Raw genomic sequence first — 27,058 nt, 5'->3', positions numbered from 1 at the left:
AATGAAATTCCTCGATACATTTATATGTACTTTTGCAAACGGTGAAAAGTTCTCTTGATATATATTATTTTATTATTAAGGACATTTTAAAGGACTTCCTTGATGTTCTTGCAGAAACCTGAACTGGCATTACAAATTTTAATCTACATTTCTTCATAGTTTTTGCTTCGGTTTTTAAATGAATTTCTTGATCACCAAGAATGCAGCATTCAGTTTTCTTTCTCCCTGGTTGACCGCAACAATCTCTGTGTCAAGGACAATCGGAAAGCCCAACCCACCCGGCTGTGGACATAAATACCCGTGTGTGTAATGTATATAAGTTTATGTATGAGGGCTGTCTTTCCGTCTCTATGAAGGAACCATTTCAACTGCTGCTGATGAATAATAGGTTGGGTAAATGCCTGAGCGTGATTCCCTGTGGTGTATTTTTAACTTTCACTGAGGTGCTCTCTCTGTCATGTCAACTCCTCAGTGGTCTGTGAGGTTAATTGCTTTCTCTGGCAGGCGCCTACAGATGATTTCTGCATGCATCCATGCAAATGACTTTGCATGGAAAACATGACGCTCACCAGGTGTGTATGCATAGCAAGGTTTCTGCCTATGCACAGCCTGCTGAAAATGTCATAATTACTCACTTCACAACTATAAACCTGTATTGAGAATGTATGTGACAGACCACATTTGGCCCCGTTTAATCTTATACTCCTAACTAAAATCCAGAGCAACCAACTGGCTCCAGAAGTAAGCTACTTATTAAAAGGAAATGACGCTCTGTGTAATTTAATCTGCCACTAAGAGTTCTCGAAATTTTACTCCAGCTGAGGTTCCTGGGAGTTCCACAATTTCTTCACCTGCAACATTAGTTGCTACATGTGTCATATTTGACAAATGACAGGAAGCTAAGTTGCACCCTTCCTTCAGTATTGACACAGCAGGAGCACAACATTCGACTGTATCTCCCGCTGCAGGCCTTGGCTTTACTCTGCTAAAAGCAATGGGATCTGCAGATGCCCACCAAGCTGTGGAAAAGTCAGAAACAGCTCAGCAGAAGCCGGTGCTTGCTCTCAGCTCTGAACAGACAGTTGTTGGAGATCATGAAATTACAGAGACTGGACAGCAAAGGTGGTTGACATGGAAATTACAGATGAACGGACTCTGGAGGCCAGAGGCTGACATACTTGGATTGGACAAAATGACTGTTTATAGGAAAATGTGTCAGCAAGGACACGTCTGCGGTAAAGCATGATCTTTTAAACCAATGTAATGAACAGAACGCTGATATCATACTGTGCCTGCCCCTTAATTTGGGTGGACACATGCTTCTTATAAAATATCTGTGTGGGAGAACAAAGGGAGTTCTCAGGTGCCGGTTGCATTGTGTTGTAATGAGAAACCAGTACTGAATCTGCAAACATTCCTCTGCCTTTTAGATTAAATATGGTAAAATATAGTTACTGTTTGAAGAGTCTTTTTATTACTACCATACAAATTACCAGATAAAAGAACCAGGGAAGACCATGAACAGGTCTAAAGTTTAACACAGTGAATGGATCATTCAGCCCATTCAGGAAAATGAGTGTGTCTAACAGCCATTGTGTGAGACTTGAGAGCAGTACGCATGTGTACTGCCTAATGGTGCGTTCACACCAAACGTGATTCCTGCTACTGAGATTTTACTGAGTATATTCTTTCTTGATTTGAGCAGCTATTTGCCAATGGAATGAGTATTTTTATCCCTAAAATAAGATAATTAGATATACTGCACTTGAAATAAGATGATGGAAAGGCGAACAATGGCGCTGGAATCCCTGGGGATCAACCAGATCCTCCAGAGATGCTCCCAGTTCAGGGAGTCCAGCAGCTATGGCTGGATCACCGTCGCTTCCTGACATTAACACAGTCTCATCAGTTCACCACAGAGCGTATTATACCCCCAAAACCACAGAAAAATTTAATTTGTTGTCTTTAACTTTGGTCTTGTCTGGCCAGAACACATTTTTGACACATTTGGTGTCCCATACATGGCTTTTGGTAAACCATATCCAGGACTTCTAATGAATTTCTATTACCAACTGGCTTTCCTATTGTCACTCTTACTTAACAACAAGTTGTGCGACCTGCGCAACTAACATTTGTGTCCACAGCTGAGGTGTTTTTCTCTGCAGCTCCTCCAGAGCTACCCTGAGCCTCTTGGCTGCAGCCTGGATTAATCCATGCCCGGCATATCAGTAGGTTTGTAGTTTCACCATAATCTTTCCATTTTCAGATGATAGATGTTGGAAGAGTTTGTTTTATAACACCTTCATCCCTAATCTGTTCCTCTATCTACTCTGTTCCTTTATCTTAAATTGCTGTTTGTTCTCCAATGTTCTCTAACAAAACTCTGAGGTCTTTCAAGGACATCTGGATTTATAATTCTCCTCTTAGCTGAAAAAAAAAGGAGACATACATTAAGAGTTGAGGTCCTCTGCAGGCATGTAAGGGAAGAGCATTTCCCCAGTGAAGCTAAATGCTTGCACTTTGTGGGGTGAAATCAGTGCAAAGCCAGCATTCAGGCGAACATCACCAACATGCACGCAGCAGCTGTAAATATGCACCAACACTGGCCCAAAGGAGCAAGTTTACAGCGTCTTAAACTTTACGGCGTGTTTGCTACATGTCCTCTGTCTCTGTTTTGAAACAAGCTGCTCTGCTTCTACACTGAAGTGGGACTATTTTTGGAGACGATACAACGACAAACTGTTGCTTCCTCCTGTGGAAACCCTGAGGAAGCAGTGCCCTCTAGAGAGAGGAAGGTGGTTAAAAGTAGCGACGCTTTGAAAGTTACTTGAGATTTGAGCCCCCATCCTCTAGTTTTAGTTTGCGCTGACAGTTTGTCATAAGGTTTGTAAATGAAGACGGTTACAGATGATATTTTGCAGGGATGCTCCTGTGGCATCCCCAGTCAGACAGTGATATAAGCATCATAATATCTAGGTAGAAGTGAGCATTGATTTACTTATGCTTCTGTATAAATCTGAATCTAAACTGTACACAGATGAGGGTAATGGGTTAGTAAATCATAATACTTTTACTATTTCATTTTAGGTGATCCCGATAAATGTTTCTCCAATAATGAAACCTGCTGGCATCCTTGATCTAAGCATAGTGCATAACGGACTGTACACCACCAGGTGTCCAAGGAGCCAGGGTTTGATTATATTAAACAAAACACATAGTTTCACCAAAAAGAGACAAATTAAAACCCAAAAAGAGATACAAAAATGAAAAGCGGCAAATTAAACTACACAACCCTTGGCAATAGTATGGGGATTCCCTATAAACTTATATAAAATGGCAAAACTGCTTAAAAAAGAGGGGGTGGGGGTCAATAATTGGTCAACTTCATTAAAAGTGCATTAGAGACACTCAGATTTGAAATGCTCCTGGTCAGCTTACTTTGTATCAGCAAACATCCCCACTGGAAGTTAAATAACATCTTTGGTGTGGCGTTGCAACAGGAGAGCTCCGTAAAAGTTGAGTTTTCAAGAAAGCTGAAGCAGAGATTGCGAATTTGAAGGCCTGTGGGATCAGGAAGGTTACATCTCCACATCACTCAGTGGTGCCCCGCCCCGCCCCGCTGCAGTGAACAAGCACTGTGGCTCCATCCGAACAACCTCATTGGTTAAGGACTCTTTTTGGCATTAAGGCAACAATTCGTATTGCTACACTGCCAGATAGGACACAATAAAAAAAAAGAAATTAACAAAAGTGTTCGTGGAGAACAGAGTTGACACTTTGTAGTCTCGGATTTGACTCGCATCATCCATGTGCGTTTCCGTCACTTAATGACGTCATAGTTAAAGGCTTCCCGAAATCGGCACAGCAGTCCGATGCTCCTTTCCTTCCCACAATAGAGTAGTTCACGCGTGACGTCAGCCCTACATCCGGGTCCCGCGGGTAGGCACAAACAGTACTGTTCTCGTCTACTACATGACAAAATGGGTGATTTAGAGCGTACTTTTAGTTAGTTTATTTTTGGAATCTAAACAATGCCTACGACTTGTTTTGCTCCCGGTTGCACAGAGAGGCATTCCAAATCGTTGGATGTACGTTTCTGTCGTTTACCGAAGGAGGAAGGACGAAGAAAGAAATGGATATTTTCAATGAAAAGAGCGCAGGCAGACACTCCCAATGGACTGGGGCGCGCATCATACTACGAGAGAATTTGCAGTCTACACTTCATCTCCGGTAAATACAACTTAATTCTGCTCTAGTCATTGTTCTGCTTAAATAGCGGCGGAGGGGAGGTGGCGATCGCTACACGGGCCGGAGAAGCGGCTGCTGCTGTTGTAGCAGCCGCTTCTCCGGCTCCTTTACGCCCCCGTTCACGGGCGCTAGTACTTCTGTGTTTACGCTGCAATGTCGCCGACACCGCCACCCATTTTAACAAGACAAAAACACCAAAATAATCCGTAGTAAACAATGTTTTTTTAACCTACCGGGCGGGTCTTCCTCTCTGCTGAGACGCGGCCTGTGTCCGGCTCCACTTTCTGCTGTTGCACAAACGTGTGAACAACATCCATCCATCCATCCATCCATCCATCCATCCATCCATCCATCCATCCATCCATCCATCCATCCATCCATCCATCCATCCATCCATCCATCCATCCATCCATCCATCCATTTTCTGACCCGCTTAATCCCTCATGGCGTCGCGGGCGTTTGCTGGAGCCTTTTTCCTGATATAAAATAATTGCAGCCGTCCAGTGGTTTCAGGGGCTTTCGTGCTCTCTTGTCCGTACTGGCCTGCGTGTTTATAAAGCAGCTGTGTCGCGGTACGAAACCCTTGGCCAGCATTTCACAGACTCGCTCCGTCCCTTCAGGCTTTTGCTGTGTGGATCTGGCAATCTGATACCATCAACCATCAACTTACTCTTAAAACGATCTTGTGATACGTTATCTAAAGAAGAAAAATACGTGGAGAACTCGTCAGTTTCTCTGTTTGCGTCCGCCATTGTGTTCGCCTTTTGCCTTCCAGTCCGGGGCGCAAATGCGCGAAAAACCCGGATGAAAACAATAGCAGTGAACTACCCTATAGAGTTCTTCACCTTTGTCCCTGTGATAGGTAAAGGAACAGGATCTAGGAGCTATAATTAGAGGTATTCGGATGGAGCCAGAGAGTACCAAATGCCGGACTCAGCAGGCGCAAACGGTCCAGATTTGAGCAACTAGGAGCCATGCAGCCTGACTCGCAATCTTTGTGTCGCCCCCTAGGGGCCGGGAGAGTCACTCATGGGTGTAGGTGTCTCACGCTGACCTGACCCACCACCACAGTCTAAACGTTGAAAAGCTTTGCTTCCTAAAAGGTTTATTCAAATGCCTCCTCTATTCCCGGAACATGACCAGCATGACCTTTCAGATCGGCGTGGTCAACCGAACTGAGTCTCTTGCCTTGGACATAGAGGTTTTTGGTCCAGAAAGCCAGGAGGAGGTTGAGCGCTGTCTCCTTGACCTGCCCTTTTTTCTTCTTCTCGTGAGAAACTGAAACAACTTGGTAAACAACAGTTAGGAGCGAATATGTGTTCCCAGAAACTTATCACAGTTATTCAGCTCTTTGCCAGGCTGTAAGAGAAATGTACTCTCCATACAGAGATAAGTCCTCCTGCTTTTGCAGCCAAAAGAACACGAACCGCCAAGAGAATATTACCACCACTTCAGGAAGGCTTATCTTCAGAGTCATTAAGCTCCAGGTGTTGAAGAAGATCACACTTTTAAGTCTTTGTTTCCTTTACACAACCTCCATGACAGCGCGCTGTATAAAGCTACCATGTGTGGCAGGACGAGGAATCAGCTTGTGTGGGGAAACACGTGTCAAGATATAGGAGGAGGAGGCAGAGTTAGTGTCCTAAACATTCAAACAGACAACAGGTCCAAGAAAAAGTGCAAATCCAGTCTCCCAGTGATGCAACAGAACCACAGGGGTGGTACGAGGTGAGAAAAAAAAACAAACAGATAAAAGACAAACATATTTTTCTAATCAGTTGTGTCTCTGGCAGGATTAGTACAACCTGGCTTTGATCAATGGTAAATTAAACTGATAAATTAGCATGAACCAACACACTATAAGTGCCATTTTATATAAGCTAAATGTAATTACATTTTTATACATAACATTATAAATAAAGGCTCACTCATATTGCATATTTATTGAACAGAAAAGATTCACATCAATCCTTCAATCAGCCAGCAAGGACAACCAACATTAGATTAATATTTGCTTTTAGTTTACATTTTCCTATGTTTTATTTTGTTTAGATTTTCCTACATTTCATTCTACCTTTTTTTTATTTGCTTTTATTCTGTTTTTATTTTCCAATGTTTTATGCATTGTCCTCTTACTGAAATGTTCTATGCAAATAAATTTGCCTTGCCTTGTCCAAGGGTCTGCAACCTGTGGCTCCAGAGACGCTTGTGGCTCTTTACACCTTCAGCTTTGGCTTTTAAAAACTTGAAAAATTGGTCAATGTTTATAAATGTAGAGGTAATTTAAAATTGCTAGCTTTAGGATGCATTTAGTTCTGCAAAATATTCGTAACATTTCCTGATAGAATATTTTACTATAGATAAATTAAGTATCCTTTTTTTCAATAGGTTGCAAACAACTTGCTTTTTCATCATTTTGATGCCATTTGCTTTAAAAAATGCATTAAATTAGAAAATGCATTAAACCTAAACATAAAAATACTGTTGGTGAAATAATAACTGTTGATCTTTAATAAAAAGACAAATTTCCTATAGTATACTATAAAAACAAGCTCTTGTTTCAAAGAGAGGTGTATCATTTGTATTTGGTAACCTTTAATAAAGTTACAGTCTTAACTATTGCCTTTTTGCTCTTATTGATTGTTACTCACAGACAAACCAAAGCTATTGTTGCAAAAGAAGAGGTTGTCACATAATTACGCCCACTGTGTCCTCACCTTCCTCCTCCGACAGGGGGAACACGGTGCAGGGAGTGAGCAAAATGATGAGTACGCATTTGAAAAACAACTTGGGACCGCAAAGGCTGTTTATATATTTTTCCCCAAGGGTGAAGTGCTTTATAATCCATGTGCTCACCTTGAATTGTTGTGTCGACTTACCTTACCTGCCTACGCTGCAAAAAGGATATTAAAAGTAAGTAAAATTTTCTTAAAATGAGTTTATTTGTCCTTGATTTGTGCAGGTAAATAAGATTATCTGCTAATGGAATGAGTGTTTTGACCCCTAAAATAAATAACACACTTTCTCTCACTTAAAGCACTTAGCAAAAGTATTCAACCCCCTTCAACTTATTCTCATTTTTCCCTTTACTGTCCATTTTTAAATCTGCTTTGAAAACTCATCTTTTCTCATTAGCTTTTGACGTATCATGACAGAGCTCACCTTATTCATTTTATTCACTGTTTTTTTTCTACATCTTTTAAGTGTTTTATATTATGTTTTACTCAAATTACTTGTAATATTCTTACATGTTTTACATTGTATTTTACTCTAGTTGATTGTAACATATTGTATGTGTCTATCAGGTATGCTGTTCAGTTTTGTTCAGCACTTTGCGCAGCTGTGCTGTTTTTAAAGTGCTTATAAATAAAGTTGGCTTGGCTTGCAAAGATAAATGTGTGTTATTGGGATTCTTTGTGATGGACAAAACAAATTAGAGCATTACAGTCAGGTGGAAGGACAAGGAGGCATGGTTGTTGTTTTCTTTTACGAATTAAAATCTGAAAAGTGTGGCATGTATTTGTATTTTATCTGCAAGTCTTTAGGGGTACCTTTACACAATCCTAGTTATGTAAAATTAACATATTTTAAATTTTTTTTCTAGATGTTGTCGTTTTTAAATGTATGTAAATGCAAGTGTGAATAAACAGGAAGAGTAGCGAAATAAAATAAAGTTTTAGATGCAGCTCATTGGTGGATTGGGCTTTTTTTTTTTTAGAACAGGCTCATGGGCGTCACATGTGGTCCTCGTGTTTTCAGATTTTTATTTTTAGAAATCAATGAAAACCAGGCATCATTTTCCCATAATTTCATAATAATGCTCCACTCTCTCATGCTCTTTCACATAAAATCCCAACAAAATGCATTAGACCTGGAGCTCTGAAAGTACAAAGAAGTAAACGGCAACTGTTTTCATTGTTATATTTATTTCATGGTACTATTTATTTCTTCTTCTTTCCTTAGAGTTACACGTGGACAAATGCATGTTCGAAAGCCAGCACAGCAGTTCGCAGAATACAGGATTGGAAACTGCACCGTGTCTACTGAATTTAACTTGTCTTGGAGAACTACAGTGTGGGGGAGGTTTTCTATCTGTCCTCGTAAAACAAAGAAAAGAAAAACCTTTAACCTAAACAAGAAACCAGGGTCTGCTTTTCGTCTTTGTGTATTTTAAACCTAGGACATCCCGCAGGGTCATGGCACCGCTTCAGACACAACAAAACAGAGCAACATCAGGTGGCCGAGACACGTTAGGAGGAAGAAGCGCGAAGATACTGCTGCCAGAGGGCGAAGCAGAAGGAGAAAGACAGAAAAGGTCATACAGGTGCAGAGCAGAGTAAAGCTTTCAGAAAGACATGCTGAAGGACTACATTTATATATGTTTATATAAGACACTAAAAGCAGCGACAGTCTTCAAGCAGAAAGAGGGAAGAGAGAGAAAGTCAGATCGAGCACGGAGAGGAATACGATGCGAAGCGAGATCGGCATGCTTGCAGCACAGAGAGACTTTACAGGAAGCCCAAGACACAAAGATTACATGTAAAGGCTAGAGCGACAGTGCACTAATCTACAAGCTAAGCTATATATATATATAAATATATTCGGATATGTTGGACACTCAGGCTATTTACAGGAGCTATACGTACAGGATACATGTATGCACGTGGATATAGAGGAGACGGCACACGAAACAAGCTGAAAAGGCAAGGATTGGCATGCACATGCAAGGGAAGCAAGTGTAGCAGCAGCAATAGCAGCAAGTAGAACAAGCAGGGGCGGGACCAGGTCACAGGAAATCTTTCCACGCAAGTTTTGAGTCAAATTCCAAATAAAGACGCGCCAGTCCAGTGGGTCAGAACGTGCAATTTCAAAGGCGGCCTCAAGTCGCCGCGCAAGTCCTGAGTCGAGTCAAAAGATAAGATGTGCGAGTCAAGTCACATATTGAGTCCAATTTAAAGCTATGCAAGTCCCAAGATCTTGAATCAAGTGGTGGAGCGGGAAATACTGAACAACTCTGAAGCGGCTCAACAAGAGAGCATCTTCAGTCAGAGGCTTCTTCAGACCGCTTACAGCGCCGCATTGTTGCCCACAGCCAGGAAATATCACCAATGTTTGAATAAACCTGGATACTAAGCTCCTCCAGCAGGAAATTTCTGGTTGAGATTAATAAGGAATTGCTGAATTTGAACTAATTCAAAGTCTGGTCAAAAGATTCTTCGTTAGTTCATCATGTCTGAAGTCTTTAAAATTGTAACTTGAGTTTTTAAGTCATGTGACCAGAGTCCACACCCCTGTGGAGAAAAGAAAGGGTGTCTGGCTTTATTAAGCTCACCACAGTGAGATTAGTTGGTATGAATCTGATGTTGTCTCTGTCGCAGTGCGCACAACAGGCCAATTCTGACGAGACGCTTTACCACATGCCCACAAAAACAAAAACGAAATGTCCCTAATAACACACAGACCCTTAATTCCTTTCACATTCAGACCAGAGAGCTTCAGTTACATGTTATTTGTTTTTTCAGAGAATCTTTTTTTTTCTTCTTAACATTAAATCATAAACAACAATTAGACATTGCACGTTATTAAGATCATATACTCTAAAGTGCACAACCTCCTCCCGCCACCTTTTTTGTCGCGGGAGGAAAAACTAGACGATACTGAAAAATCTCTACTAAGGCAGCACAGTCACAAACACACTAAGGTACACATCGGCACATACAGTCAAGTATCACTTGTGCACAGAAAAACACGGAGCTTCAGAGTTGGAAACAAACAAAAATAAAAATGGCTTTGCATATTCATTTAAAACCCAAACGCCAGAGTTTCACGCCTCCTAAGGAAATATCTCAAGGTGAAATCTGTCCGTTCTTTTTAAAGCCAGTCCCTGAAACGAGTTGTCTTTGAAACAGCTAGAAGAGTCACATACGTACATACATACATACATATATACACACGCACAGTGAAAATCAAAGCCTTTCGGGCTGACTAGATGAAAATACAGGGCATCTATATCAGATATAGAGAAAATATGAACAACTTTACCTCACAAATAGTCTCTGGTTATATGTCTTATATACACGTATGTATACACAAAGATATGTACTTAGGACATCTTGAAGTAGTATTTACAGTCTATGTTTAAAAGTGATTGTTCAGTGAACGACCGTGTTGAGCAAATTGTGCTTTTCTACCTCAGTCTAATGAAAATGCTACAAAACTTCTGCTTTTTTTTTTTGTTTTCTTAAAAGAAAATCAGAGATCACATTTCAACAGCTAACCCTGCCTCTATGATAAGCATGCCTTTATACTCATTATTGATACTATTTTTATTATTACCATGTGCTTGGCTTGGAAAGTTGATTATCTTTAGTTAACGTGCGCCGATACTTTACTGGTTCTGTCGCGATTTTGCAGGATATGTAGATTGGACCCTTAGATATTGCTTTTGAATGCATACAGAAGGAATTTCAGTCGCAGTGCTCCTTGAGTTGCTGCCCCCTCTCCACGATTATTTAGTGCAAGTGATGTCTGTTGTTCAGCAGATCAGGCAGAGTACCTAAATCCGAGCAACACTGTTATCCTATTATTGCCCTGCAGGAGATTTAAGGTAATTCTTCTAAAGGAAGAGATGCTGAAATTGTAGTCCTTTGCAGTTGGAGATAATAGTTAATGCAAATTAAAGTAATTTAGTTTTTGATCCAGCTGCTCGTATACACAAACAACTGGGTAGAGACCCTGTAAATTTCCCTAAAACATGAAATTGTTCAACAATACATTCCGGCTTTTATTCTCAGTTGGAGGAAAATGTGATAAAGTGCAATTTAGAAACAAATTTGAGCAAATAAATAAAATGTTAACGCTCCTGGTCCAACGGACATTTGTTCACTGTGCTATCCTTTTCTATATAGACATAATCACCTACATTTAAATTTTATGGTAAGATTTTTGCTTTTCTACAGTTTTGCCCATAGATTAAGCACCAACAGTACCTTTTTTTTGACGACTCAGCAGTTCGTCATCGAATATTAACAATAATGGGTGAAGAAAAGCATAAACTGACGTTTTAATTTCCTGATTTTTTCCTATATATAATTGAACGAGTCTATGCAGGACCAGTGAATATCATGTGCAGAATCTCAACCTGAACATATCAGATGGTTTGTTACACTGTAAAAGTTGGACGTTGGTGGAAAAGAGCAGGAGCTAAAGCTGAGCTCAATCTACACACTCAAAAGAGCAAAACTATGATTTTAGACACATTGATATACATTAAAGTGTCTTCAAGTTTCTTATGAATAAAATACTACCAAGCTCTGGTAAAACTTAAACGATTATCCTTTGGGAATACCCTGAACCTTTTAACCATCTGTCATTTCACTGAGCCACTGGTTGCTTGGTCCCACCATCATGTCTAGAGGGTTTAAAAAATGCCAAAAAAGCTCACATTATGGGACAGGTTAAAGTTTCATTGCCTTGAGCTTCACCTTGTAGTTTTAAGCCGACATGATGATACGTTATTTAGTCTGTCGTTGAACTAAATTTGTCTCATTAAGGGCAACACTGTTCTGAATAAGCAGGGCCGACATCTTATATTCATATTATAACACTCTACGAACATGTGGCCTTTTCCTACGATGAAGGTTTTATTAAAACGGACATTTAGTGACTCACCTCCTACATGAAAGTGCTGTTTTTTGGTGATAAGAAATGCTAACAAACAAAAAAAAAAACAAAATAACAACACTATTTTTGGATAATAACTACATAACAGCATAATGTACACATGCCCATCAGGACTATAAGCATCAAGCATGTCCTAAAATAACAAAAATGACTGCCGTTGTCATTCCGATATCTGAATTTGCCTTCTCGACATTTTATTTAACCCCTTTTTGACGCCACATAATGCCATTTCGTAACAACCTACTTCTATTTCATACCTGATAATTATTTTTTTTAAACCCTTTGGTCACATGTATCTAATCAGTACAAGTAGTTGTTTCCTGGTACTTGAACATTTTAATCAATTATGGATATAAGCAATTGTAAATATCCCTACATTTTGTTTTCCATATTTTATAATTTGGCCTTAATTTCTGTTGCCAGTCGACTCTTAATGGAATATTACAGGTTCTGACCACTAATCAAACCAAAATAACTTTGAGCGACCTCCTGCTCGCAAATGTTATTTATTGGAGTCGTGATTTTAACAGCCGACCTCGAGTAGATTATAGAAATAAACTTTAAATCATCAGTTGTCAAAGCAGGTGTGAAATAAAATGAGTCAGATGGCTATGAACCAACCCAAAATGCAAAGCTACTAAATGTCAAAGTTAAATAAGGGGCTCTGATTTTGGTGGAATCGTTAACCAGGCTCAGAGTATCGTCCAGAACACATTTTTATGAGTAATTTGGCAGTTTTCGGATCTTGTGTTCTCATCTCATTTAATTTTTTTTCCCCCACAGAGACAAATAAATAATAAATAAATAAGTATCCGGATCAGTGTTGTCAAGGTTAAAATTCAAATGTTGCAACTTTGATTGAACAACTCCATGAACTGGACTCTGTGTCCAGTTTTACGGGCAGTTAATAAAGCTGAGGTAAAGTGAAGTGCTTTGTTTTTTTTGTTTTTTTTAAAGTTTAAAATTTAAAATGTTACGATAGAACACAACAACATTTGGCACTTTAACAACAAACTGTGCGAATGAGAAATGACCCCAAAAAAATGCCAGATCTTCCTCATCGACTTATTGCACAAGCATTTCATAGCACAAAAAGTACATATAAAGTCACATTGATCACACTAATCTCGCGGCGACTACACCATAAGAAAGGCGGACAGAAGCACTTTTACATGGCGCTGGACCAAGTCAGTCCACAGAAAAAGCTGCAGTACATAATATATTAATATATCTGTAGATTTTTTTTTCTTAAATATACTCTTAAATATCAGACTTTACAAGGAAAAAGAGAAAAGAAAATGTTTACCGATACATTCGTGACAAACATTTCATCCACCAACGGGGAAAGTACAGGAGGATTTGGCGAGAGGAGTCTTATAGATCGTGTCCGAGTCGCTCAATCTCCTCGATGAGGAAGTCGATGTCCTCGAAGGTAGCAGCGGGGTTGGAGATCACCATGCGGAAGAAGTTCACCTTGTCCCCTTGTGGCTGGTAGCTGACCATGGTTGTGCCGTACTCCATCATCCTGGCTTTTATGACTGGAGCCACCTGAAAACAGACGGATCGGAACAAAAAAAAATAAAATGATCAGGCCCTTCACCAAAATCCTCAATACGATCCAAGAAGTATTGGTTTATTTACCTTTACACTCACAGGAACCTGACTGACGACCCATTTTTAATGGGTTTACTTATTGCTCTTTAAAAGAGCAATAAGTAAGAAATTTACTGCAAAATCAATCTAATCTAGGCGTGTCCAAAGTGTTGCCCGTGGGCTATTTGTATTTCAAGAAAGATTTGGCCAACCAACACTTTAATTTTTATAATTAGTGTTGCACCGATACCGATACCAGTATCGGACAGTATAGTTGAATAAATAAAGTTTATTCAACTATTGTCACCCATTCCAGGTAGGCAATAAAAAGTTCTACTACCCTAAGTAGTATGCAGTTCTTCATATATACACACACATCAATTTCAAACAGACGGTATCGGGTATCGGTATCAGGACCAAAAAAATGGTTTCGGCGCAACACTATTTATAATTATTACAGACAAGTGCAAATCTTACTGTTAAATGTTGGGTACAACACAAAAAACATGTGTCTTTTATTAACCACACATTATCTTTAAGTTTTAAATAGGACTACATCTATCCAGCGACTTTAACTCAAATTCTGACTTTGGTGCATTAAATCTGATTGGAATGTATTTATTAAAATTGTCTAAATATAGATAGTCTAATTGGTTTATTTAAAATGATCATATTTTGTAGAGCAGGCAAAAAAACATTTTTGTAATAGTTTAGTTATGTTATTTTTCTAATTCATTTTTTGGCCCTCGAGTGCTTTTCACTTGACAATTTCGGCCCACGAGCCGCAATGTTTGGACACCCCTGATCTAAATCATTTTCATTTGTCACCTGGGATGGAAGTAACATTCCCTATAAACAATCGGTCCTCACCATCAACAATGTCTTAGTCATGTTTTTTGTACTTTCAAACCTAGAGGTACGGTCCAGATCTACTTCAGTTCAGAGAGTAGCCCGTGTTTACTTCCTGGTTCCTCAGCCAATCATATAAGAGTTCCATCAACAGAGCACAGCATTTGGTATTTTATGTTGGCATTGAAGTTGGTAAGAGAAGCAGACCAGAAATAAAACAGAATACATCATATACCTATCATGTGTAAGTAAATTTCACAACAGCAACACACCATTTAGAAACGGCATATTGCATTGTTGTTTCTGGCAGGCTGCTGTGCCGCTTTGAGCCAAAACTGAATCACTGTAACTGGAGTTTTGACTGGTCAAACTTTGGAATAACCTTTTTGACTAGGCAAAATTATGTTACAGATATCAGTCATTTTTATCCAGTATAGCGATTAAATGTTAATGGTGTTGCCATTGCTCTGTCTCGCAGGCAGACACCTGCTGGCTCGTGCTGAAACCCGCCTGCCTCCACTGCCTCAGCAGCACCGGCTTCAGAAATTGCTGAGTCAGCGCCTTGCGCCAGCGGCTCAGACTTGTAAGGCTCCGGCCTGCTGGGCTCCACAAAGCCTCCCTAAACCTCTGGTGATGAGGGGGTGAAAAATCATCCACCTCTAAAACAGTGGTTATGCCACTGTTCTACTGACAGTGGCATAACCACCTGTATCACTCTGTTCACTCTCCAGCACTGATGGGCAGTAACGCGTTAGAAGTAAGGCGTTACTGTAATCCGATTACTTTTTTCTAGTAACGAGTAAAGTAGGGGATTATAATTGCCAAAACAGTATTTACATTACTGTTACTTCCCCGTAAGCAGGCTGCGTTACTGAGTTACTTAACCGAGATTTTGTTTCACGTCGCGTGACAATGACGTATGAGTGCCGCGACGTCAGTGGTAAACGCCGACACCGACATGTGTAGTAATGAAACAAGAAACAACATGGAGCGTGGGAGAGAGCAGGACCATTCAGCGTTTAATGCTTGGAAGTACCGACATTACTTTGAGTTTGACTCGGTTAAAGATGACAAAAACATCAGCGTCCGCTGTACACTCTGCGTGGGAAGAACACTTTTATCTAAAGCGAAAAAATCCAACTCAAATCTGAGCAAGCACCTAGCAAGCCGCCACAGGAATGTAAAACTTACTGAAAAAAACCCCGAACCCCCAACTGACATGATGACCGCTGCAGCTACATCCAATTCCACCGGGCAAAACTCCGAGGGCCCCTCTCCTGCTAAACAGGTGAAACTAGACTTTAAAGCGACAGGACTTAGTGCCGCTGAACTGAAGAACCTCGTTGCTGGATATATTGTCGAGGACATGCTGCCAATTTCCACTGTGGATTCTGAATCTTTCCGACGCATTGTTGAAAAAATACCAACCAAACACGGTGTCAAGCTGCCGCAAAGAAAGTCATTTGCAGGATACCTTGAGAGAGAATACGACATAATGGACGCTAATTTGAAGGCTGCACTCGGAGATGTAGACTTTGTTTCCACCACTGCTGACATCTGGACGGTAAATAACAAAAGTTTTATGGGTGTAACGGTTCACTGGATTAATTCCACTTTAAATCGTAACAAGGCCGCCCTAGCATGTAAGAGAATTAGAGGCAGGCACACCTATGATGTAATTGGAGCAGAGATTGAAGAAATCCATTCATCATATGGACTGCATGGCAAAGTTGTAGCCACTGTAACTGACAATGCATCTAATTTTGCCAAAGCATTCAGAGTGTGTAAGCCCGGTAATATGGAGTCTGAATCTGAAAATGAAGAAGGTGATGATGAGGAACCGACTTTTACAGATGTCATAGAAGCTCTTTCAACCACATCTGGTAAATGACAGTTTAGCCTCCCTCCACACTACAGGTGTGCATCACACACAATTAACCTAATTTCAACAAGCGATGTTGATAAACATCTAAATTCCTGTGCAGACACCAAGGCTGTATATAGGAGTAGTATTGCAAAATGCTCTGCTCTTTGGACTAAAGCAAGTCGATCAACATTAGCCTCTGAACAGGTGGAAGAAGTCAGCCGCAGGAAACTAATGGTTCCCACATCCACAAGGTGGAATTCCCTGTACGAGGCCATTTCCAGAATCATCACAAGTCCGATGAATGAGCTGAATCCTCTTTGCATAAAACTGGGAATCAAGTGCTTTAATGAAAGAGAGTACCTATTCTTACAAGAGTACTGCACCGTGATGAAGCCCCTGACCATAGCACTAGACATCTTACAAGGGGATGAGTGCACCTATGGGGCTTTACTACCAACACTCACAAGCCTGATGTCAAAGACACTTGCCCTGAAAGATGACCTTTCTAGAATGACAGCCAGCCTTCCAGATGTTATTGTAAAGGTAAGATTATTATTTGATTATTGATTTGGGTGGATTGGTTGAATTTATTATACCATTCATGGTGGGCAGATCTTACACTTTGTTTGCTTTAAGCAGTGAGTAAAATTATGAAAATGATAGAATATAATAAAAGAAAAATTATTCATTTCCTGTTCAAAATCAGGGATATTGATCATCATTAATCGTGAATATTAATCTTAACATCAATAGCATATTGAAATAAAGAGGTCAAAAACAGCCTCAACCAAAATTAAATCCCATACAGTATTGATAACCCATGAGATGGTTTAGGTCAGTAGAGCCCACAAAATAGTTAAAATAGCCCATTTATATAGTAAAATACATATATTCTTAGTTATATCATATTGTATTTTACAGGCCATCAAGATTCGTTTTGATGCTGTACTGGATAGCCAAGAAGGACTTCTTGCAGCGGCCACTTGTCCCAAGTTCAAACTTCGATGGCTGAGAGATGAGCGTAGGAGAGAGCATTTGAAGGAGCTTCTGACAACAGAGTGTCGTAAAGCTGCTCCTGCAGCTGACAATGCTAATGTGTCCCACTCCCAACTGGCAGCCAGCCCAGCTGAAACTGACTTTTTTGATTTTGAGAACCAGCACACAGAAAGCTTCAGCAGAAAATGAAGTAACTGAATATTTAAGGTCAGGGTATGAGCTTGAAATTCTGAATCAGTTCCCAAATCTCAAAAAGATGTACATGAAATACAACACTCCAACTCCATCCAGTGCACCAGTGGAACGGCTGTTCAGTTTAGGTGGATTGGTGCTTTCACCAAAAAGAAACAGACTGTGTGATAGGAGGTTTGAAAAGCTTCTGCTGATGCGATATAACCACTGTTTCACTCCGAAAGAAAACAAAAAAGCATAGGGCCGTGTCAGAGTAGCCATAAAATGAGACTGGACTAACAACCTAAATGTGGAATGTAACAGCATTTTTTGTTTTGGTAAACTAATGTTTACTCCTCTCTGCACTTTACTGTTAAAAGACTAAATGTTAATAATTTGGAATACAGTCAGGAGACACTTTCATTTTAATTATTTTATTGCTGTATTTTATTTATTAGAATTTTACAAAAACATATTTTTATTTTATATGCTAAAATATGCAGAAATATAAGTTCACAGAAGAAGGACTTGCTTTATTTTATTCAAATATGGTGGAATGTGCAGAAAATAGATTTAAATGTTCAGCAATTTTCTTCAATTCTTAGACTGTTAAATTGTTGCATAATGCAATGTGCATAAAGTTAAAATATTGAAACTAATAAAAGTTTTAAAAAAGAGAATGTTTCCTTTGATTCAATATTAAATGATGGAATATGCAGAAAGAACAGAATTAGGCTGAAATGTCTATTTCTTTATAGCGTATTCAGGTTGTGCATTATGTTTTTGAAAAGTAACTTAGTAAAGTAACTAATTACTTTTGAAAATAAGTAATCAGTAAAGTAACTGGATTACTTTCTTGGAGAAGTAATTAGTAATCAGTAACTAACTACTATTTCCAAGTAACTTGACCAACACTGCTCTCCAGGATGGCAAATCAAGCTAGCTACTTCTGCTAATAACCTGGAGTGGACAGTGGCTGGGTCCTAACCCTTCTTCCAAACTGCAGAGCACAGAAGAGATGCAATTTAATATCGCTCACAGCCATGCAGTGCTCAGGGTCCCATCTGGTTCCTCAAATGCTTTTTGCAGTTTTTTTTTTCATTGTGGGGGGAAGAGTGCCAGTCCTCCCTCCCTCCTCAGAATGTCGATCTAACTGCTGCGACTCAGGGGAATTTAAGTTTACCTTTTAACAAGTTCTTTTAATGTGGGCAACATATATGCTTTCACCTCTGATTTACACATGTATCAAGCCCCTCTCTTAGAATTTCTACAGTTTCTTTGCTTTTTCTCCATGGTTGCCATTTCACCATGAAAAATTAAAATGAAATCAGCGGAGCCATTTTTTAATCCACTTGAACATTGATGAGGTGCTTTGCATTGATTATTTATGGTTGAATCTGGGCGTGCAGAGGGCTGAACATGAGGCGGAACCAGGTATGCAAACGTTCACACTGCAAAAGGAGAACTAAAAATAAGTACAATTTTCTTGAAATGAATGTACTTGCCCATGATTTGAGCAGATAAATTATATTATCTGCCAATGGAATGAGTATTTTTACCCTTAAAATAAGACAATCAGATATACTGCAATTGAAATAAGATGATGGAGATGAATTGTTCCTATTTTCAATGCAAAAATCTTATTCTATTGGCAAATAATCTTATTTACCTGCTCAAATTAAGGAAACATACTCTAATTTAAAAAAAATAAATATATTTTTTACTTGTATTTTTGTAGTGCAGGTAGAGCTGGGATCTATAAAGGGTGTGCAAGTACAAATCAGGTTTCTTTTTGCCATATGCCATTTTTTAAATTTATTTGATATACCTACTTTTGGTATGGATTCTCTGCAATGTTTTCTAAATGATTATTTAGAGAGTCCAGCATTACATACGACTGTATTTGGCTGTTTAGAGTTTTTAAAGTTATTGCTTCACACCTTGTCACAGTTTTCTGTTAGTCTGTCACCCTGGGGATCATCGGGGAGGAATGTGATAGTACAAAACCCAAATAAAATGTTGGACAGACTTTTATTTTACCTTTAGATTGGCTCCTGGGCACTTGTTATGTATAGTCGTGGCTCACCAGCCCAAGCATGAATAACAATGGTTTTGAATGCCTATAATGAAGTCGACCTGTCTCCAAAATGAGCGTATGCCTGGGTCAGAGGTTCCGTGAGGCGGCGCACAGTTTCACTGTATCTATATTCCTTTTTTAAAGATCCCAACTTTTGCGCAGAAAAGTGACGTACGCACCTTTCAGGCCCCATTGTGTGCGAACACAATGTATATAAATGAGGCCCTACAGGAAAGCTTTAAGTACTGGCAAACTGCTACCAAGAGAGCAGCGACTTGTGACTTTTGGCTTTTATTAGGGTCTGAGTAACAGTTTAAATAAACAAAGAACGGTTGGAAACATTTGCACACCATTTGTCACTAAGAAAGTGACTAAAGCAGAGCTTGACTGCATGCTAGTGATGTATTTTAGCCATCGGAGGCAAGGGTGAGAGAGGCAAAGGACGCAGCCAAAAGTTACAGAACAGCAGCCCTGTTTGAGTTTGAGACCTCTGGACTAAAGGCAAAATGCTTCTGTCCTCTTGTTTGCAATTGTTAAGTTCATGATAATTGGTTGTCTGTGAAGTTCTCTATTAGCTGCTGGTCTGACACATCTGGCTCTGGAGGAGATTTCTTAAAAATCAGCGGTAACAATAAAGTTTTTTTAAGTCCTCAGCAGAGATTTGACAATTGTTTGTGATGCCAAACAGACTCTGATTCTGTTTCAGTTTGGTAAAAAAAAAAAAAAAATGCAGATTGTAGAATATCATCAAATGCTGGTGCGTGTGTTTTCTTTTATCACTTTAAATAGTGCACTGAAAAAGGAATGATGCTGTTTTACAGACCAGCTTTATGAAAGGTTTGAGTTTTACTGCATGAACCCCAGAGTTAAAGCCTGAGCACCACTTTAACCCGGGGTTTGTTGAAGTCATCAGGTTTTAGGTTGCTAGACCCAGTTAAATCTTTTGCAGGAGTCACGTCGCAGTTGGCAAGTAATTAACTTGCAGCTGATATCCTGTGTTTTGACAATTCTCCAGTTCTTCTCATCGGAATGAATCATTTCGACCCAGTGGAGATGAAGAAAAACCTCCTGCAGTTCAGGTTTTCTCCTTAAAGCCCTGGTCGTTAGCTTACGTCATCCCTCGGTTTGCAAAGTCTGTGGAAAAGAGCAAAGTTGGCAAAAGTAGTCCATCCATCGGCTGACGCACGGTCTCGGTCTGATTTCAACAGAACATTAGGAGAGGAAACACCTGCGTTTGCAGAATTATTGCAAAGATGGCAACAATTCAAGGCCGGAGGATTCAGACAGGAAGCGGAGCCGAGTGAAACGCGTACCATCTGTTTGCTCTAATTGTCAATTTGTCGTCCCTGCTGCTGATATATACCGGCCACGCTAATAGCCTCACCTCCCTTTTTAAAGGCTATCACAGCGCACTGTTCCCCGCGTGGACTGTAGAACGTTTTCTAATGTTGGGTCTTAGCTGTCCCTAATTATCAGGACGTGTGATTGTGGCTGTGGACAGGAGCGACAGGCTTGTTGAGCACGAGGAAAGGTGTGCAGGGCAGATACCGCAGCCTGGCCTCTTATCTCAGCTCGCCCACCTTGTGTAGGCGCTTCTTCTTCTCCTCTTTGTCCTCCATGTAGCGGATCCCAGGGGGGAGGTACCAGAAGCAGACGTTGGTGTGCTGAGGCTGAGGGAGACACACAGGAAGCAAAACGTCAAGATGCTTAAACGGCATAGAGAAAAAACAATAACATTTACTTATTTTGACTTTACACTGTTTATTTATGCCAGGTTCTTTATGACCAACTTCTGTATTTTTACCAGACTCAAATTAGCAGAGTACTCTGTACATTTTTGGGCTAGTAATGATTAAAAAGTGCAAAAAAGGAAGTAAAAGTAAGTAAAATTTTCTTGAAATTAGTGTATTTGTCTTTGATTTGAGTAGGTAAATAAGATTATTTGCCAATAGAATAAAATAGGATCAACTTATCTCCATCATCTTATTTCAAGTGCAATATGTCTAATTATCTTATTTTAGGGGTCCAAATACTCATTCCATTGGCAGATAATTGTATTTATTTGCTAAAATCAAGGAGAAATACACTAATTTCAAGATAGTTTTACTTACTTTTGGTTCCCTTTTTGCAGTGTGTAGATATTTCTACAGTGGTCAGGCTGATTATATATAAAACCAGATACTTGAGAGAAGAAAGATGGATGATACTTTAAGAATTATAATAGCTTTCCATACTCTCTTATATTCAGATAAGAATCTCTATATTTGTTCAGACCTGACAAATCTTTAGTCCAACATAAACTATTATAAGCATCCAGGTTTTTTTTTTATCCTTTCATGACTTTATAGCATAATCTTGTGACTATTCTACCAAAGGTTAAACATTTAAGCAGCACGGTCATTCAGGCGATTGTTTGTTTTCTGAGAGTTCAATCAGCACTGAAATCACTGAAAGAACCGCATCGTACCGACGCTGCCTCAGTCCAGCCCTTCTTGGATTTCCTGTATTTGCTTTAGCAACCGATGATTTAAAGTAATCATCTACAATGTTCTCATCGTCTGCTGTGAGAAACCCGACTCCAACAAATAAATATTACTGACAGGAGGTTACAGAGATTTACTGAAATCCTGATAGATTTCAGATAGGCAGATAGGTTTCTGCTTTTTCTGACTTAAATGTTTTAGAAACGTTCATGACTGACAAAGAAAAAATTAATAAATACAAAAAAAGCCTCCAAATAAGTAATCTATTTAATCAGGAAAGAAAAACATCCAAACTAACCTGTCCCTGTGTGGAAAAGCAATTCCTCCTCCTTGTTAAACTATAAATTAATTCCCCTTTATTTGGTTAAGTTGTAGTAGGGGCCTGATTACTGCCTAAAAACAGACGAAAAACAAACTAATTGACATTAATAACGCTCACGCTCCATAACCTCCCAGGGGGCTAGATTTTTAAAATTCTGGGAAGAAGAGCGGCTTAAAATTCATCCACAGTGAGAGAAAAACACTTAATGGTTGTTTCCTGCTGTCAAGTGTGGAACAACCAGTTGTCAGGTTAAGGCAGTGGTTCTCAAATGTTTCCTGTTGTGCCCCCCTTTCAAGAAGGAAAACATTTTCCGCCCCCGCATCCCAACAAAATGGGTAAAAAATTTAACTTTTATCACATTTCTGTTTTAATGCATTAAAGGTGTGGGTCTGAAGATTACCCAGAATCCCATTTACATTTTATAACATTTATCTGGGTTCATTTATAACATTTAACAATGGTTTTTAACAACTTAAATGTTTCAACATTGACACACTTTTTTAACTATATAATATTAACAACAATATAAATGGCTTTTAGTCCGGCTCATACCTGCAGTGGAAACAAAGGATGAAACAATTATTTTTAACTAGCTACGAACCTCCAATTGTAAATATATCATCAAGCCATTAATATTAAAGACAAACTTCAGTTAGTTTTTTACTTTTTTAGGAGTTTATTAGGAGTCATACTACTGCATGTAGGCACTGACCAAACAGCAGGGGGCGCTGTTGCAACATTTAGAATGACTTAGAAGGCCTGTTTTTTTTTGTTTTGTTTGTTTTTTACATACAGTCGGGTTCAATAAATGAAATAAAATTATTTTTTTTGTATTTACCCAGGTTATCTGATAGGATATTAAGAGTGTTTTAATAGCTCAACACATTTTAATCATCAAAACATCAAAGAAATCCACAAGTAATTCCCTTTTTTTAATTAGCATAGATGTTTATTATACTGTGCAGTCTAAAATATTACCACAGTGGCTTTAAATTAGCTAACGCATAAATTAAATTTAATAAAGATCCTTGCGTTCCCAGCGTCTGACGGGTAGAACCACTCGGTGTTCGCTCAGAGCTCCTAAGTGCTCTGTTTTTTTGCTCGCTGCCTTACTGACAGACTGCCTTCGAGGGGAAAAGCATTCATTACCGACAGCCGAACCAGCCATGCAGACCAGCCTCATTTACACAGCTGGGCTGGTCCGGTTTGTTCTACTTTCAACATCACATTGATCTAATGGCTCACTGGGGGGGGTGGTGCTAGAGTCAAACTAACACCTGGGTCATTGCCCAAAGGACGAGGCTTTTCCTGATCACACCCTGATGCTTTTAGTCGCTTTCGAGGCTCAGCGGGAAAGCCAAACGTCTGGAAACATTACAGAGGCTCCATTATGAATGACTCTGGGTGTCCAAAATGCTGTTCTCTTAAAAGAGCTTCGGCTTCGTCACCCCCGCATATGTTTGTGTCACAGTTTAGCTTTCAGACACCAGGCTATTCATATGCATATCAGCAATTACAGGCTCTTATGCTATTCATTAAACATAATAGCAGAACATTATACCGCAGGCTAGAAGTAACAATGGCACCCATCCAACACAGAGCTAGAGCACTCTGTGTGCCAATCAAGTCACCCGTAATGACACTGAGGTAAAAATCGAGCCACATGGACCAGTGCTTGCTAATTTTCCTCTGCTCCCGGGGCTGCAGATGAACGTAGACTTACTTTCCCATCGAAGACCATCTCGTATCCTTCTCTGTCTTTTATCTTGTTGTACAGGTACTCGGACAGCTCCAAGCACTTGTCGATTTGGGCTTCGAAGCCTATGGTGCCCTGTTGAAGGGAGAGAATTGAATGTGAGGGGTTTTCTGTGCAGTGAAACATTTGATCAAGAAGCCACTGTAAATGTTTATGTATTTTCATGGAAAAGACAAAGGAGAGCACAAACAAAAACATATGTATTCTACCCTTTTACTCTGATACCCCTAAATAAAACTCCAGTAAAATCAAAGTTTATGTTTATTGATTCAAACATCAAGAAATGTGAAAACAATTCAATGTACATGTATGTATGTATGCATGTATGTATGCATGTTTGTATGCATGCATGTATGTATGTATGTATGTATGTATGTATGTATGTATGTATGTATGTATGTATGTATGTATGCATGTATGTATGCAGCATGTATGTATGTACATATGTATGCATGTATGTATGTATGTATGTATGTATGTATGTATGTATGTATGTATGTATGTATGTATGTATGTATGCATGTATGCATGTATGTATGTATGTATGTATGTATGTATGTATGTATGTTGTAGCATATATGTATGAATACATGCATTTATACATACATGTATTTATGTATGTATGTATGTATGTATGTATGTATGTATGTATGTATGTATGTATGTATGTATGTATGCATGTATGTATGTATGTATGTATGTATGTATGTATGTATGTATGTATGTACTGAGTTGAATTTGTTTTAGGTAACTTTGTATTGTTTAAGTTGCATTGTTAGTTTTACAATGATATTATTATTATTATTCATGCCTTTTTTCTGTTGTAATCCCTATAAATACTTCTGCAATGCACTTTATATAATTCATATATTTATGCAGTAAGTACATGAATTAAGTATTAAGTAAGTATTTTTTTTGCCTATTGCAACACTCCAGTGTTAAAAGTCCACCCTTTAGATCAGGGGTCACCAACCTTTTATCAACTGAGAGCTACTTCATGGTTGTTGTGTCATACAAAGGGCTACCAGTACTGACCTTAGAACTAGAAGAGTCAGAGTTCACCGTAACTTTATGTAAAATAAACAAATTTTTCATGCTTAAACATAGATATTGTCATTTTTAAATCTACATACATGCAAGTGTGAATAAACAGGAAGAGTAACAAAGATGCAGCTCACAGGTGGACTGTGCTTTTTTTTTTTTTAGAACATGCTCATGGTCGCCACATGTGGTCCTCTGGGCCTACCATGTTAGTGACCCCTGCTTTAGACCATTGCACCAAAACTCCAAAGAAATACTATTCTGGTGTTCGGTTTTGAGGCGATGAGGAAGTCGATAAACATTTTACTGACAGTTCAGAGAAACTGTCCTCATAAATACTTGAAAAGCCGTTATTTCAGTGTATTTATCAAGAAATAATATGTTAAGAGCGACTGTGTTGCAGTAACAACCATCCTGGCTGTGCTGCATTGCACAGACCCCCCCCCCCCCCCCACACACACACACACACCCACCCACCTTCGCTCGCCACATGAGCCACAGCTTAAAGATGTCCACGTGGCGTCCACACTGCAGCGCTTTGTCTCCGGTGTCGTAGGAAAGGTCGTAGTGTTTGTCCTGCTGGAAGAGGTAGCAGGCGTGCATCTGGTTGCAGCTCTGCATCAAACCCTGCAAAGTCAAATCCGACAGGTTTGTTCAGCATCACCTCGAGCAACAGGAACGGCGAAACGGAAAGGACGTGGAGAAAAGGGAAGCTTGGAAAGGCTACCTCCTCTCTGACGAGCAGGGCAGAGCACTGCAGGGGGACGGACATCATTTTGTGAGGGTTCCAGGTCACAGAGTTGGCCCTGCAGCCAATAAAAGGTGCAGTTAGTCATCGTAAAACGCTCGCAGAAATTACCACGTGGGTCGACAGGGCAAAAAAAAACAGAAAAAAAAAGTGAAACAGTCACCTCTCAACACCGTCCAGTTTCCACCTGTGTCTCCTGGACATGAGCAGACTCCCTCCCCACGCTCCCTGATGCAAAGCAAGCACAAAGATCTTTGCTGAGAACAAAACCCACGGGTGGATCAACAGAAAAGCAGCAAAATGTTAATAAAAATCAGTCCTGCAGCAACACTTTCTTCCTCTCGTTCCATATAAAGCTTAAAAACTCCTCATCGGCATGAATGTTGTCAACTCTCAAAGATTTGTTTCCCCGTTCTTTTTCCTAACTAGAATAACTATACAACAACGGTTTTAGCAAACAAGGATGCAGTTTGTATTTTTTCTAAGGTTTTTTTTTAATCCACACAGGTAATAAATTATACAAACAGGCTCAGAAATATAAACACATTCCCGCTAATCTCTGGATAAATGCCCCTTAACAAGTGACACCTGACCTAATGACTGGACTTCTGATGACTCCTACAGGTGGGAATAGGTAAAGTTTATTTAAACGGGTTGGTTTACTGGCACGGACCCAGCTTTTAAGCGCAGCCCACACATTTTCAAAGATTTTCTGGGAAGTCCATCTGAGAAGTTTAATATTTAGCCTGATTCATTCATTTCAAAACCGGTTTTGATGTGTGTTTAGGGCCTTTGAACAGCAAACTTCGTCTTCAACCTGCTGTTCTCAGGTGAAGTTGAGGAACTCAGAGGTAGTGGACCTGGTTAAATGTTTAATCTACTCTTAAAAGCAGCATGATGCTTCCTCCACCATGCTTTACCTCCTCCAAACCTTCTTCGTACTACTGTGACCAAAAAGGTCAATCTTTGTCTTGTGTGAGCGGAGGACCTTAGCCCAGCTTTATTTTCAGCGGCCCTAAAACTGGGCTCCCCGGACCCCTGGGGGTCCGCGAACCACGGGTTGGGAGTCCGTGAAACGCATGCTGTCGGGCCTCAGGAGGCCCTGCTCAGGATGCAAGTAACACAATGGACAAATATTTAACTTCATCCACTGCATCAAGTAAGGTAAAAGCCAAATCAGCTAAAATCAGGAAGCATGACAACATTGAGTTTGGCTTTATCGAG

At 39.6% G+C, this 27,058-nt stretch overlaps 2 protein-coding genes across 2 annotated transcripts in view; one reads left to right on the top strand and one right to left on the bottom strand.

Annotated features, from left to right (window-relative positions):
- Window positions 1–9,761: 9,761 nt before the first annotated feature.
- gad2 (glutamate decarboxylase 2) overlaps window positions 9,762–27,058 on the bottom strand; it is a 31,630-nt gene continuing 14,333 nt past the window's right edge. The window contains exons 11-16 of the mRNA XM_012876316.3: window positions 25,998–26,062; window positions 25,814–25,892; window positions 25,564–25,713; window positions 24,013–24,120; window positions 21,065–21,154; window positions 9,762–13,479 (exon numbers count right to left, since the gene is read on the bottom strand). Of these exons, the coding sequence (XP_012731770.2) occupies window positions 13,306–13,479; window positions 21,065–21,154; window positions 24,013–24,120; window positions 25,564–25,713; window positions 25,814–25,892; window positions 25,998–26,062 (666 nt within the window). The 3' untranslated portion in view covers window positions 9,762–13,305. The remainder of the gene's footprint in view (window positions 13,480–21,064; window positions 21,155–24,012; window positions 24,121–25,563; window positions 25,714–25,813; window positions 25,893–25,997; window positions 26,063–27,058) is intronic.
- Window positions 15,263–17,393, top strand: LOC118556993. Its single transcript, XM_036125787.1, has 2 exons — window positions 15,263–16,783; window positions 17,162–17,393. The coding sequence occupies exon 1, from the start codon at window positions 15,293–15,295 to the stop codon at window positions 16,262–16,264; it is 972 nt and encodes a 323-aa protein (XP_035981680.1). The 5' UTR covers window positions 15,263–15,292; the 3' UTR covers window positions 16,265–16,783; window positions 17,162–17,393.

This window comes from Fundulus heteroclitus, chromosome 21 (assembly GCF_011125445.2).
Source record: "Fundulus heteroclitus isolate FHET01 chromosome 21, MU-UCD_Fhet_4.1, whole genome shotgun sequence".
Taxonomy (NCBI): Eukaryota; Metazoa; Chordata; class Actinopteri; order Cyprinodontiformes; family Fundulidae; genus Fundulus; species Fundulus heteroclitus.
Note: the sequence above shows the minus strand (reverse complement) of the source record. Positions and strands in the feature narration are given on the sequence as shown.